The sequence below is a fragment of the Pteropus medius genome, unplaced genomic scaffold (genome assembly GCF_902729225.1).
Source record: "Pteropus medius unplaced genomic scaffold, Ma_sr-lr_union100, whole genome shotgun sequence".
Taxonomy (NCBI): domain Eukaryota; kingdom Metazoa; phylum Chordata; class Mammalia; order Chiroptera; family Pteropodidae; genus Pteropus; species Pteropus medius.
The window spans coordinates 11,182,990-11,197,419 of record NW_024349803.1 but is presented as its reverse complement, the minus strand read 5'-3'; the positions used below and the strand labels follow the sequence as shown (position 1 = coordinate 11,197,419).

The window sequence follows — 14,430 nt, the reverse complement described above, 5'->3', positions numbered from 1 at the left end:
CAACCAAGAGTTGCCTCACCTAAAAAACAACAACAACAACAACAACAAAAAACTGGCTCTGAGGCTCTGAGGTATGTATTTTAGAACAAGTTTTGGGATTGGCAATAATTCTTTTTCTTTACTGTAATTTGAACCATCCATTCTTTTCCTCCCTTAAGATTTATAAAGGACCAAAACATCTTGTGAGAGAAGAGTCGTTAGCATAATGAATTTAGCTTGTAGAGCTTTAAAAATTATTTTACAATAGATACGGGCATTTTATAATGCTGTCCTGAGTGTTAAAAAGACAAAATATATAAACCAAGTATGCTGTCTAGTTCAGTAAATGGTGTTCATAATTATTTCTAATAAAATATTTTTATGAAGATTAACACATTATATATTTTCCCCTTAGTATCATAAAACATTTTTTGCTCTTAAGTTTTGCATTTCACCTTTGGCAATCCAATAGCAGCCAATACAGTGTTCTAAATTAGAGCTTTTAAAGAGACTTGTTTTATGTCTTGAGAAAATTTTGACTGCAGCATTCTATTTTTACTCATTTAAATAAGCTAAAATATCTTGTTAATTTTGATAAATTTAACAGTCATTGAAAACTGGAGTGAGATGTTTTTATTCATTTGAATGATCAGCTTTAAAATGAAGATAGTCTTCCAACAAGATAGTGCCTTCTTATGGTATAAATGTAACGAGCGAAGTCTAGTCATCTTAGTGCTCAGCACATAGCACTTGAATTATTGGAATCTTACCATGTACATCTCCAGCCATTCTCATCTTCCTGTCCCCATCTCCTTTTTTTTTTATAAAAGAAAGACACTGCAGTAACATTTCCAGCAATAACCCCATCTTCATAATTTGCTTTAGGATTTGTTGGTAGAATATTTATATCTAGCTCTGTATTCAAAGAGACGTATAACGTTAAGAGATATTAGGTTCAGTTGTAACAGTCAACTGAAATAATGTTTGTTATCAGAAATATTTTACCGTAACTATGAATCATTGTTTCTTAACTCGAACGTGTCCTTGGTCCTGTGTACTTCCCTCCCTGGCTTCTGTAATTTCTAGGTTTGTTGTGGTGTGTGGTGATGGCGAGTATATCATCTACACAGCAATGGCATTGAGAAACAAGAGCTTTGGGTCTGCCCAGGAGTTCGCATGGGCCCATGATTCTTCAGAGTAAGTTTTGGCTAAGCGATATCCAGCTTGCCCTTCTTGCAAATGGGTGTTCTGCATGAGACTGTGTTAAAGAGTTCTTGAGGCTCAATGTATGCTGTGCTTCTCCGTGTCAAAGAGTAATTTTCATCAGAGCTGCCTGTTGGAAGGTTAGAGTCAGACAACTGCGCCACATGAGCTGCCTTTGCTCTTCCTATATTCTGGATTGAGCCAGCTCACTCAGATTAACCTAATAATTCTATTAAACTGGGGACTCAGCACCCATTTTCTTGATGGCAGCCTATGGCAAGGGCCTGGTGCTTATGAGCTCAAGGCAGAGTAGGTCCTCAAATCAGATCCTTGGCGGGTGACTTGGTGTGACCCTTGGCGTCCTGAGGTGCTGATGCTCCTTTATGAGCTGCTTGGGAGACAGGCTATAAGTCTGATGTCATCTTGATAAGAACCTCATTGAATCTTAAAAAACTCATTTTCTGTGATGTTACACACCTCCCATTCTTAACAAATTCTGTCTGAATTCAGAATATTCATAAAATGTTCTCATTAAAAACAAGAAAAAACATTTAACTCTAAATTTATAGCAGATAGTCACTGATTGGTTCCTTTCCATTCATGTTTGATGCATGTCGTAGACATTGTTTTTTTAGACCACAAACAGAGTTACATCTTCACAGTTTTCTTAGTTTTATTTTTCCTGTATTTTCTGTTGCCCCTGGCCCCAACAGTGGGTAACTTAAGCCTTAGTGTTGTGTATTAAGATGCATGTTTTGTTTTTTAACACAAAGTTTAACTGAGAGGTAAGGAATTGTTTTGATCTTTCCATAAATTTCCTGGATCACTCATTCATATACAATTCCATATACTAAGGTACCTTATCATCTTAAGCAAAGTTATAGTTCATAGTTCATGAATTGCCTTAATCTCTCTCAGCATACCTCTGCCTCTGGTTTGATAGTTTTCCTTTTTCAACTTCATCTGGCCAAGACCCTGTTAAGTGTCTTTTCTGTCTTGAGCAAAGAACATGTCAGTAAATACTCTTGAATATCCAGCAATAGTCACACCTCCTTTTACTCCTTCTTTTCAAGTTAGATGCCCGAATAATGCAATTTTCTTAAGTTGTCACTAAACACTTTTGACTAATGCGCCACTTATAAAAGTTTTTCTTAGTTTTTAAGTTACTTTTATTGAGGTATAATTTATACAAAATAAAATGCATTGTTTTAAGTGTACATTTCAATGAATTTGAACCAGCGTATATAAACTTTAACCATCAGCACAATCAAGATACAGAATATTTCTGTCACCTCAAAAAAAATCCCCATATTTCTAGGTATTTACCCGAAGAAACCCAAAACACTACTTCGAAGGGACATGTGAATCCATATGCTCATTATAGCATTATTTATAATAGCCAAGATACAAAAGGTACCTGGGTGTCCATCAATGGATGAATGGATAAACAAGAGGTAGTTCATATATACAGTGGAATATTACTCAGCCATAAAAAAGGAATGAAATCTTGCCACCTGCAACAACATGGATAGACCTAGAAGGTATTGCGCTGAGTGGAGTAAGTCAGACAGAGAGGGGCAAATGCCATACGTTTTCACTTGTGGAATCTAAAGAACAACAACAAAAAACTCTTGGATACACAGAATATTCTGATGGTTGCCAAATGGGAGAGGGGCTGGGGGAGGTGGGTGAAAAATGGGAAGAGATTAAGACGTACAAAATTGGTAGTTACAAAATAGTCATGGGATATAAATATATAAAAGGGAATATAGTCAATAATATTATAATAACCATGGTGTCAAGTGGATACTAGATTTATCAGGGTGATCACTTTGTAAGTCTAATCACTATGTTATGCACCTGAAACTAATATATCGTATGCCAACTATAATTAAAAAATAAAAATAAAAAAATTGAAAAAAATCCCCATGTTTCCCTTAACAGTTAGTACTCTGCCGTTACTCCCTGGCCTTAAGCAAATACTGATCTGCTTTTTTTGTCACCACATAGATTAGATCTGTCTTCTTTAGAGTTTCATATAGAGTTGTAAAGTATACACACAGTCCTTTTGCTCAGCATAGTGTTTTTGAGATTCATCCATGTCGTTGCATGGATCAGTAATTGGTTCCCTTTTGTGCAGTGTAGTGGTTGCATTATATGATTATATTAGTTGGTTTAATCATTCACTTATCGATTCACATGGATAGTTTACAGTTTCTAAAATAATTTGTAAGCCCTAGAAATTTGAGTAATAATTTGAAACCCATTCATTATTTGTCCTATTGTATAAGGAGTACACTGATCTCTTAGGAAAAAATTATATTAGTAAATCTTCAAATATTTATATTTTTGCATAATTCACTACTCAGATATTTTGAAGATACTTGTAACATTTGGTGGAATTATGGTTTAGTATGTAATATGCTATTTGCCTTCTGTTTTTTCCCCCTAGATATGCAATAAGAGAAAGCAACAGTGTTGTAAAGATATTTAAGAACTTTAAGGAAAAAAAATCATTTAAACCAGATTTTGGAGCTGAAAGTAAGTGTTATTTATATATGATACAGTTTTAGAAGCCTTGTAATGGCTCAAAAGACATCTAAACAAAAACCTTTTTGTTACCTTTTTGTTATTTTTAGGTATCTATGGAGGCTTCTTATTGGGAGTCAGGTCCGTAAATGGCTTAGCTTTCTACGACTGGGACAATACAGAACTCATACGCAGAATTGAAATTCAGCCCAAACACGTGAGTTCCCTCCATTGTTTTTGGAATGTGCATCTTTGTGATGAGCTCTGGGTCCCTGATGCCAAGAAATGTCCTTGTAACCTTCTGTTCCTGTTCTGTTGTGTTGGACACTATGCTGTTTACCTCAGGATTGCTTACAAAATCAGAATTGTGGCATTAAAATGAGGCAGTAGATGTTGGAGATTTTGAAAAATAAAGTTATACAAATGTCAAGTGCTTTTCATATTTTAAATGGCTTCTGACCAAGTTAAAAAAGCATGGTTTGCCGACAAGACAGGGAGTTCTTGACTCGGAAAGGGCTGAAAAGATCCCACTCAGTTCAGAAAGCTTCTTCATACTTTACCTGATAATGGCTATTTAAACTTTAGGTAACCATCTTCAGGGACAAAATTTTCTACTTTTAGAACTGCCTGCTTCTCTGACAACTTTCATTTTCAGGGAATTATCCTTGGAGACAAATCTACCTCTGGAAGGGCTTGGTTCTGTCTTCTCAGCAGGCAAAGGGGCAGAAATTGGTTCCTGAGGAGTGAAAAGGCTTATATTCTTTTTATCTATAAAGCATAAGTATTCCTAAGTATATACATGTAACACACACACCCACCCACCCATATGTGTATGTATATTGCATTATGTATGTATAAACATATATACACACATATAGTACTATTAAAATTTCAAGAGGGAGAGTTGATAATGAGGAGAAAAGGGTGAGAAACACCATACTAAAGCAATGGGAATAGGCTGCTGCTCTAATTTACCACACATCTGGTGTATATCAACACCTTTCCTTCCTTCCTCCCTTAGGTCTCTCCATTTTTAGGCTAAATAGAACAGCACTTCCCTGTCCACCCTCTCAAATATATGTATATGTACACTATACTGTTAAGTGTCTACTTATTATCTTAATATAAGAAGATAAATCTTACAAGAAACAAAGTGTATGTAGTTTATTGTATCCACTCAGAAATTCAAAACCATTTGTCTGTGTTTTTGTTTGTCATTTTACAGATTTTCTGGTCTGACTCTGGAGAGCTAGTCTGTATTGCTACCGAGGAGTCATTTTTTATCCTTAAGTATCTGTCAGAAAAAGTCTTGGCTGCACAGGAAACACATGAGGGAGTCACTGAAGATGGCATTGAAGATGCCTTTGAGGTAAATGCTTCAGCACAACTACAGCTTTGTTTTTAAGTGATTCATGATCTTATAACAACTTCACTCATTTTAACATTTTATTATAAATTAGGTTTGGGGAAACTAAGCATTTAAGGAGTTAGGGTAAAATGTGAAAATTAAAATTGTGGCTCAAAGATCAAGGTCTGAAAGTTTGTTTAAAAGAACTTTGCGCTTTGATTTTAGGAAATCCTTAGACTAACCTTGTTATCTTTCAGTAAAGAAATTAGAAGGTGTTTTGGTCTTAAGACAATTTTGTGAGAATGAGTTAATGAGATCTCAAATGGTAAAGATAAATCATCCACTGAAGAGATGTCCTGGAGTATTTTATGAAATACTTTTATTATGCCAGTTTCTTGCGTGTTAGGAATTTAGATCAACACTTTTTAGATCACAGCTTTGACACAAGATTCTACTTTACAAATACTCATCCAGGATTCTGTCCTTTAGGAAGAAAGAAGATAGAAATTCCAAGGATAGATTTTCTTTCTTGAAATCGGATTTTGCTTTGCATTCCTTATTCTACCTTAACACCCTAAATTATATTATTTTATGTTATTGACAGGATTTCTAATGCTGAACAAGGTAGTAATAGGCTTTCTTTTCTTTCTGTAGGTTCTTGGTGAGATTCAGGAAATTGTGAAAACAGGGCTGTGGGTAGGCGATTGCTTCATTTACACAAGTTCTGTGAACAGATTAAATTATTATGTTGGAGGAGAAATAGTCACCATCGCCCACTTGGACAGGTAGCTGAGTAACATTTTGCTTTTGTCTTGGAGGGAGGGAGGGAAGGAAGAGAGGGAGACAGAGAGAGAGGGAGGAAGTATTTATCTACTGATGTGAGCTTACTTCTAAATTAGTTTGTTCCTAATATAGGACGATGTATCTCCTGGGCTATATTCCTAAAGACAACAGGCTTTATCTGGGGGATAAAGAACTGAACATCGTTAGCTACTCACTGCTAGTTTCAGTGCTGGAATACCAGACAGCTGTCATGCGGAGGGACTTCAGCATGGCTGATAAAGTCCTTCCTACCATTCCGAAAGAACAGAGGACCAGAGTTGCACACTTTTTGGAAAAGCAGGTAAGAGTGTGTTGTTTATTTTTGTGCGTCTTTTAAAACCAGCAATTTGAAATAATATTGCTATGAATTTGAAAAACTTTCTCTCAATTGCCATTGATTTCTTTATGGCAGTGGAGTTTCTCCTGTAAATCCAAGTCACTTATGTTCTTCCTTCTCCTTTCTTAATGTCCTTGATACCCCTTTGAAAATTTTGGAGGTGATTATCAGTTTTCCCTTTCTGTTGACTTCTTTTCCATTCTATCAATATTTTCATTTCTGTGCTGCATTTTTCTATCTTAGCTGGCTTTATTATTTTTAGTGTGGTAAAATACACATAACATAAAATTTGCCATTAGTGATATGCCTTTTTCTTAATGTATTTTTTAATTAAAGTTATATGTGCACGATGTATAAAGTTTTATAAGGCTTAAGAAAACAGCCCATCCTTCTCTCTCATTTCTGCTCCATAAAGGTAATTACTTCTAAATCTTTTAGCTCACTCTCTTGGAATTTATTTCCACATCTAAATAACATGCTTATATTGCTATTTCTCAGCCTTAGGCATTTCTTGTGACAGAGATGAAGATTTACCTTTCTTTCACCCACCTGCTTTTACCATAGATCTGTCACTTTCCTATTCCCTTATCCTCCCAATAGTTATATCACAATTTTGATTAGATCAGTATTTGATGTTTGCATTATTATGGCTATATAAACACCATTCACAGCTGACACATGTTGTGTATAACTTTCCTATAGTTTTTTGTTTTTCCTGGAGTTAATAATTGTCTTTTTTTTTTTTATGAACTTATTGGTATTCTCCCAATTCCTTGAATTCTCCTTTTAATATGTTTAATCTGCTTTAGTCTGAACTGGTGTTTTTGCTCTCATCATGGATATTCCCCATTTACCATCATGTTGAGGCTCCTCCTTTGCCTCTTTTTTGAGTTGGAGCTGTTGTTCCCTGTGTCCCCTGTCTTCCTTCCTGGTTTATACCCTCATTTTGCTGGAGCTTGTCCTTCAGTAGTTTCCCAAGGAAAAGGTTATTAATGGAAAATAAATTTGTGAACTTGATTACCTGAAAGTGCTATTGTTCTAAAACTTATTCGACCATTTAACCAAATATAGAATTCTAGGTTGGAGGTAATTTTCTCTCAGAGTTTTAAAGACATCTTCCTTTTTGCCTTCTAGCTTCTAGTTATTATTGAAGTCTAAAGCCATTTATAATCCTGATTCTTGGTGCCTGATTTATCTTTTCTTTCTGGAAGCTTTCTTTAGATCTTGTTCCTGTTGTTCTGAGATATCATGATGGGCCTTCAAAGGAGTAAATTATAATTCATTCCACTGGGTATTTGATGAACTCTTGTAATTGGAAACTCATGTCCTTCATTTTTGAGAGTTTTAAAAATTAATTTCTTTAATTATTTCCTTCCTTTGTCTTCTGTAGTCTTTCTTTGTAGAATTGTTATTCAAATGTTGGACCTCCTGAACTGGTTTTCTCATTTTGTTATTCCTGGACTTTTTAAATCTTGTTTATGGGTGAAAGTGTCTCTTCTCTCTCTGAGGAGATGAATGATAGCTTTTTGTTGTTGTTTTGAAGTTTTCTTTTTCCCCGTTAGCGGTCCCCAACCTTTTTGACACCAGGGACCAGTGCTCCTATGAGAATGTAATGCCTGATGATCTGAGGTAGAGCTGAGGTGGTGATGCTGTAGTGCTGGAGAGCGGCTGCAAATACAGATGAAGCTTGCTCACTTGCCTTCCTGCTGCTTACCTCTTGCTGTGCAGCCCGGTTCCTAAGAAGCCATGGACTGGTACTGGTCTGTGGCCTGGGGGTTGGGGACCCCTGCACATGGTAGGCTTCCTTCAAGTCGCTGTTATTGGTTCATTTTGATCTCTTATTTTTCCTGTTAGAGATTTTCCTCAGGTATCTGATGATCCTTGGGCACTCATTTAAGAGTAGAGGTCCAAGAAGCAGATCAAAAGGTCTGAGTTTGTGGATGGACTTGTTGGGTATGGACTTAAATATGTGATGTGGCTGGGCTATTTATTTGATTGGGGAACCTCAGTGTCAGTGTCTTCATCTGATGAATTTAATGACTCTTCATCTGTTCATTTAATGAATTTCCTGAGCACTTAACAGTACACCAGGCAGTATTCTAACTGGCATATAGCCCTCACTGACATTTTGGTATTTTTAAGTCATACCCCTTGGGCTGGTTAGTTTACAGAGAAGCTCCCCAATCACCTTCATTCTAGGGGCTGAGTAGAAAACAGCTTTGTCTCAGTATGTAGTATTTCATTTAGACTCAACATCCATTCTCATAATCTGTTTTACTTTTGATACTCAGTACTTCAAGTTTTCAAGGTATCCCTCAAACTGAAAGCCCTCTAGTTACCCTCTCCAAAGAACAAACCTCCTGTCTTCTATGAGTTCCGAGGGGTGTGAGGGAGATGAATGGGGACCTGGGGCATCTCACTGTTTCTTATGCAGACTTTCAGGCAGTTTTGTTTGTTTTAGCATGACCCTTCACGAGACACCTTTGGGGATTCTGAGGTGGGTGAATCAGATTGTTTCTATGCTGTCTTCACTCCTGATTTAGAATTAGTTTTTTCTAGTGTTTCAACTCAATGTTTATACTCCACCAGCTTCCAAAATTTTTCTACTCTTGTCTCCTCTGCCTTTCTGTGTATTCTTAGGAGTTTATGCCTTAAAAAAAGAATCTCTTTAGTGTCATTTCAGTGGGGATTTGGGGGAAAAGAGTGTATTTAGTCCAATTTCATCTGCTTTGTCCTTGCCTGTATCTGACTAGTTTCATAGATCGTCCATCCTCCACTCTTAGATAATGTGCTGTCTATATCAGTGCTAGAGAAGAAAAGGAATAATGCAGATTATTCAGAATTCCTTGTTTACATTGTACTTATGGGCGAATGGGGGGAGGGGCAGCTGTATTGTCTGGAAAGTTAAAATTTGTTTTAAACATGTTGATAGAGCCATCCTGAAGATCTACCTGGATAGAACTTGGAAAACTGTCCAGCTTCTCCTCACTGACCACCCCATAACTGAGCATTCTTCAGTGTGAGGAAGTCTGAGCTTTTTGTTTAATACACCACATCCCTAGAGCTGTAAGAACTTGCCCACAGGGCAGACTTCACCACTACTATTTGTCTTAGGAGAGAAGCTAATTTAGAAATTACAGTAGTTGGTTTAGAAGCCTGTTTCTGATGACTCTGGAGTAGTAGAACATGGAAAGGAATACTTATGAATATACTGGAATGAGACCAACAATAAAGACATAGGTAATGACACCCCATCAACGTCAGGACCTGAAAGCAAATGTTTGCTAAGTAACCTACAGATGATAGAAGGTTTTACATTTGAATTCCTTTTCTTTGAGGGACTGAACTAGATAATCTCTTAAGGCCCAATTTACTGAGATTACAGACATCTAGGTCTACACTACTGTCTTTTTTTGAAATGACTGTTGTTCAGTCATCTCTCTAAAATCCTTTTTGACATTTCTATTTGCTTTTATATTTCTAATTTTACTAGTTGCTGTTTTATTTGAGTTTATCTAGCATTGGTCAACTTCCACTGCTTAACAGGATCATGTGACTGAATTTTGTCTGCTGGAGTTCTTATCAGTTAATTTTAATGACTCAATTTTTCTCTGTCTTCTCATTGAAATATTTTGTTATCTGTTACTTTTGATTTAAGTAATGAGAAATGGATTTGCTGTGTGCATGTGTGTGCACTCTGTATGTACAGACTACACACATTTTTATAAACATGAATACACACATATATATATAATTTTAAATCTGTTTAGGGCTTCAAGCAGCAAGCTCTTACAGTATCCACAGATCCTGAGCATCGCTTTGAACTTGCTCTTCAGCTTGGAGAACTAAAAATTGCATACCAATTAGCAGTGGAAGCAGAGGTATGTAATAATAAGTGATAGAAAGGTTAACAGGTTCTCCTGTATGTTTAGGATAAGTTGTGTTAAAGTTTTCTGAAATGCAAATTAGTGACTCATTTTGGTGAGGTTATTGCCTCTCTTTGGTCTTGTGAAGAAATGTATTCTACAAATGACAGATAGTATTTATTGTTAAATATTTAAGGACATAAGAAACAATTTTCTAATCTGGTATTAAATCACTCCTTAAAATTGCAATCTTAATTAGCTTAAAACTCCCATTAGATGGCTTTACTTGCAGTTTCACTATGTCATTACAAAATAAAAATGAGTTGATTATTCATGCATCATTAAAATTGATTTGTGTTTGAATTAATTTTATGTGAATAATTTCCATTTCTTCATAGATTTTGTCATTCCTTTTTTATTTTGATTGATAGAATGAGCTTAACAAGCACAGCTCAACATATATCTATTCCCCATTGTCAGCACAGTAATGTTCAGGTTAAGAGAATAATGTTGATGTTGGAAATTCAAATGTTTATCTCCAAAGACATTTTAACTTGGCAACTCTTTCTTACAGTCAGAACAGAAATGGAAACAACTTGCCGAGCTTGCCATCAGTAAATGTCAGTTCGGCCTGGCCCAGGAGTGCCTGCACCATGCCCAGGATTATGGCGGTCTGTTGCTATTGGCCACTGCTTCTGGAAATGCTAGTATGGTGAACAAGCTAGCAGAGGGTGCGGAGAGAGATGGCAAGAATAATGTGGCATTCATGAGCTACTTTTTACAGGGCAAGTAAGTATTAATCCAGGGTCTAAAAGAGGTGGGCATAGTAATTAAAAGCACTTATTGCTGCACTGACTTTGAGGGGTGGTTTTGAAGAGCAATGTGAATAATGAACCCTAGAGAGAGAACTGATGCCTAGCCTAATGGTGTTGCTAGTGGGGCACTCCAAAAGGACAGTGCTACCCTTGGTGGCATTCATTCACCTTCAGCAAAGATGCCAGTGGCACATTTGGTATGAATGAGGAAAACTGAGGGAGACTCAACGGGGAGAAATTTCTCGACTCTACCACTTACAGCAGGAGGCTATCTGCAGTGTTTCAGTTGGTACCTGAATGACAGATTTTTACCCAAATTGGATAATTTTGATCTGTTCGTGGCAAGAATAGAGAGAGATGAGGATACATTTCTTCTAGCTTTTAGTCCAACTGTAAAGCATAAAAATGTCATATTTTTACAAGTCTAGTGGTACAGACCAAATCATTTCAACGTTAATTGACCATGTTATAAAACAAAAAGTATTCATTAACCTTGTCCTACATGCTTTTTAAACCCCACACTTTATTATAAACTTTGGATATACACCCCAATATATGGTTTATATTTACTTATATACCTTTTCATATTTATAATATTTATATATTTTATATTTATACATAATATATAAATTTATATATCTGTAAGAACAGGTCCACTATTCCTTACCTGTAATTCAAAAGCCCAAAAGTATTCTGAAAATAGTTTTTTTGTAACCTGATGGCAAAACCTGACCTGATTCTGAAGTACTCTTGCTTTTATGCCAGTTGGTATATCTTTATCACATGTAGTATTTATGTTATTGTAGATTATTAATACTTAACTGCTATTTGAAGCTGATGGTGTTAGGTGATGTATAGTATATGTACTGTATTACCTCTCTAAAATACAAAAAATTCTGAATTCTAAAACACATTCCCCACTTTGTATTAAATTTACAAAGAAAAAAAAATTAAAAAAAAAAATGCTTGGATATTTCCCTACTGGACACCACTGGATTGTCCAGTACAGTCCATGTTAGAGACACTGCTCTCCATATTCCCACTTGTGAACTTGTTTCTATTCCCATACCTCCTGAAGGCTTTAAAAGATGTTCGCTCATCTATGCTGCCTTGTCTTGAAAAGCCCCTTTAGGTTCTTAGGACTTGTTAAAATCAGTTAAGGAGATTGAAAATGGTCACAAAAGCTGTCTTTACTCTTCTGGAGCCTATTGATTATGTAATATACTGGTGATGACAAGTTGATGGCTCAGTGACAGAAATGAGGTGTACGTGTGGGAGTTGGGGAGGGAATGCTGACTTTGCAACACTAAATCCACATTTCTTTAATGTGTTAAGTGCCAGCGTTATAGTGTTTATTCTCGGTTACCAGTGCCTTTTTAATTTTTAGGCTTGATGCTTGCCTGGAGCTCTTGATTAGAACTGGACGACTGCCAGAAGCTGCCTTCCTGGCCCGGACTTACTTACCCAGTCAGGTTTCAAGGTACAGACTTTTAATTTTAAGGAAGAAGTGTTTCAAATAAAAACAGCTCACTTATTCAGTCTCCTATTTGTTCCATGATATCTATACTAGGGTGGTGAAACTCTGGAGAGAAAATCTCTCAAAAGTCAATCAGAAAGCAGCAGAATCCCTTGCTGATCCAACAGAGTATGAAAACCTTTTTCCTGGACTAAAAGAAGCCTTTGTTGTTGAAGAATGGGTGAAGGAAACACATGCTGATCTGTGGCCAGCCAAACAATACCCACTTGTCACGGTGAGTGACCAGGTGCCAGGCCTCATTTAGTATGACTACAGGGTGAAAATGTATTCACAACTTAAGTTTTTGAACTGTAATACATACTTTATTATTGGATTAAGAGCTCTTATCTGGGATTTAGACCAGAGTCATAGATGAATTATGACTTCAAAGTATTTCGTTTTATTATCTGATAGCCAAATGAAGAAAGAAATGTTATGGAAGAGGCAAAAGGCTTTCAGTCCTCAAAATCTGCAGCTCAACAGGTCAGTAAAATACTACATGAGATAATCTGGTTGAGATTTGTTGATTTTAAGTACCATCTCCCATATCCTAATCCTGATCAGCCTTCCCATGGGGAAAACTTCAGATTGCTTGAACAAATTTCTTTTTCTTTATCCCCACTTGTGCTTTTAGGAACTTGATGGGAAACTGTCTCCTACCCCGGTTATCATGGCCTCCCAAACAGCCAACAAAGAAGAAAAGGTACCACCATCATTCCCAAACTTCCCATTAGAATGCCAGCCTCACCCCTTCCTCCCCATGAATATCTACAGGATGCACATGCCTCTGCCTATTTTAAACGGGTGTAATCAGTTTCAGAGCAGGGGATTTGAAATGGGACGATACCCTTTTTGACTGGTTACAGACATGCCTCATTTTATTATGCTTCACTTTACTGCGCTTTGCAGATACTGCATTTTTTACAAATTGGAAGTAAGACTACCCCGCCCTCACATCTGACAAAAAGATAACATCACTGACGGCTTAGATGCTGGTTAGCATTTTTTAGCAAATAAAGTATTTTTTTTTAACTAAGGTATATACATCGTTTAGACATAATGCTATTGTGTACTTAATAGACTATAGTATAGTTTAAACACAACTTTTATATGTACTGGGAAACCAAAAATTGGTGTGACTCGCTTTATTGAGCTGTTCACTTTATTGCAGTGGTCTGGAACTGAGCCCACAATGTCTCCGAGGTGTGCCTATATTATTTTAGTTTCCTTTGGATCATCAATCAGAGATAACTTTTCTTAAACAGTACTATATTACTCACCCTCTTCCCTTCCGTTGTAGAGTTTACTCGAACTGGAAGTAGATTTGGATAATTTGGAGTTAGAAGATATTGACACAACAGATATCAACCTGGATGAAGATATTTTGGATGATTGAATGTAATGTTTCCCATTTACTTGACTAGACAGATAATTATTATGGACAGATACTGATCATCACTCTGACCAGTGTTTTGGACTCTGAAAAACTCCTTAGATTTTTATATGTAAATGCTCTGGAATGTAGCTCACTGGAATGTAGTACCCTCCTTGTCTCAGAACTTTATGTGCAGCATCTAAATCACTATGCTTCCTTGTTAACTAAAACAGACGTGGGCTTTGATTTTTTTTCCATACTGTCATTATACCGTATTTCATAAAGCCTTTTGAATTAATGAAGATACTTCAAAGTTTCCTTTGTAAACAAACAATGAAAATAGGCTTCTAGTTTTAGAAGGCTGAGCCAAAACCACACCTCACCCTACAGATCAGCCCATGTTCTTTTCTTTACATCATTAAATCATAATTTTCACATATCATCAACCACATTTCTCTTAGAACTGAATACTTATACTGTAATTCTCTGAACTTTTTCTTGATCTCATTGCATTATTCCCTTCAATTTATGTGGCTTGGGTTCTTATGCCTTGCCCTGATTTGTTCTAGTAGCTACCTGTTTCTGGAATCTGGGCCTGAAACCTGGGCTCTGTGTAAATTACAGATTGGCCTATTTCGTA

At 36.4% G+C, this 14,430-nt stretch overlaps 1 protein-coding gene across 1 annotated transcript in view; it reads left to right on the top strand.

The window, feature by feature from the left end:
* COPB2 (coat protein complex I subunit beta 2) overlaps positions 1 to 14,232 on the top strand; it is a 30,892-nt gene extending 16,660 nt beyond the window's left edge. Inside the window, exons 10-22 of the mRNA XM_039837290.1 lie at positions 1,066 to 1,176; positions 3,635 to 3,723; positions 3,822 to 3,928; positions 4,937 to 5,080; positions 5,714 to 5,844; positions 5,975 to 6,182; positions 9,989 to 10,099; positions 10,659 to 10,873; positions 12,287 to 12,379; positions 12,470 to 12,650; positions 12,830 to 12,898; positions 13,050 to 13,118; positions 13,716 to 14,232. Coding sequence (XP_039693224.1) covers positions 1,066 to 1,176; positions 3,635 to 3,723; positions 3,822 to 3,928; positions 4,937 to 5,080; positions 5,714 to 5,844; positions 5,975 to 6,182; positions 9,989 to 10,099; positions 10,659 to 10,873; positions 12,287 to 12,379; positions 12,470 to 12,650; positions 12,830 to 12,898; positions 13,050 to 13,118; positions 13,716 to 13,811 — 1,624 coding nt within the window. The 3' untranslated portion in view covers positions 13,812 to 14,232. The remainder of the gene's footprint in view (positions 1 to 1,065; positions 1,177 to 3,634; positions 3,724 to 3,821; positions 3,929 to 4,936; positions 5,081 to 5,713; positions 5,845 to 5,974; positions 6,183 to 9,988; positions 10,100 to 10,658; positions 10,874 to 12,286; positions 12,380 to 12,469; positions 12,651 to 12,829; positions 12,899 to 13,049; positions 13,119 to 13,715) is intronic.
* Positions 14,233 to 14,430: the final 198 nt, after the last annotated feature.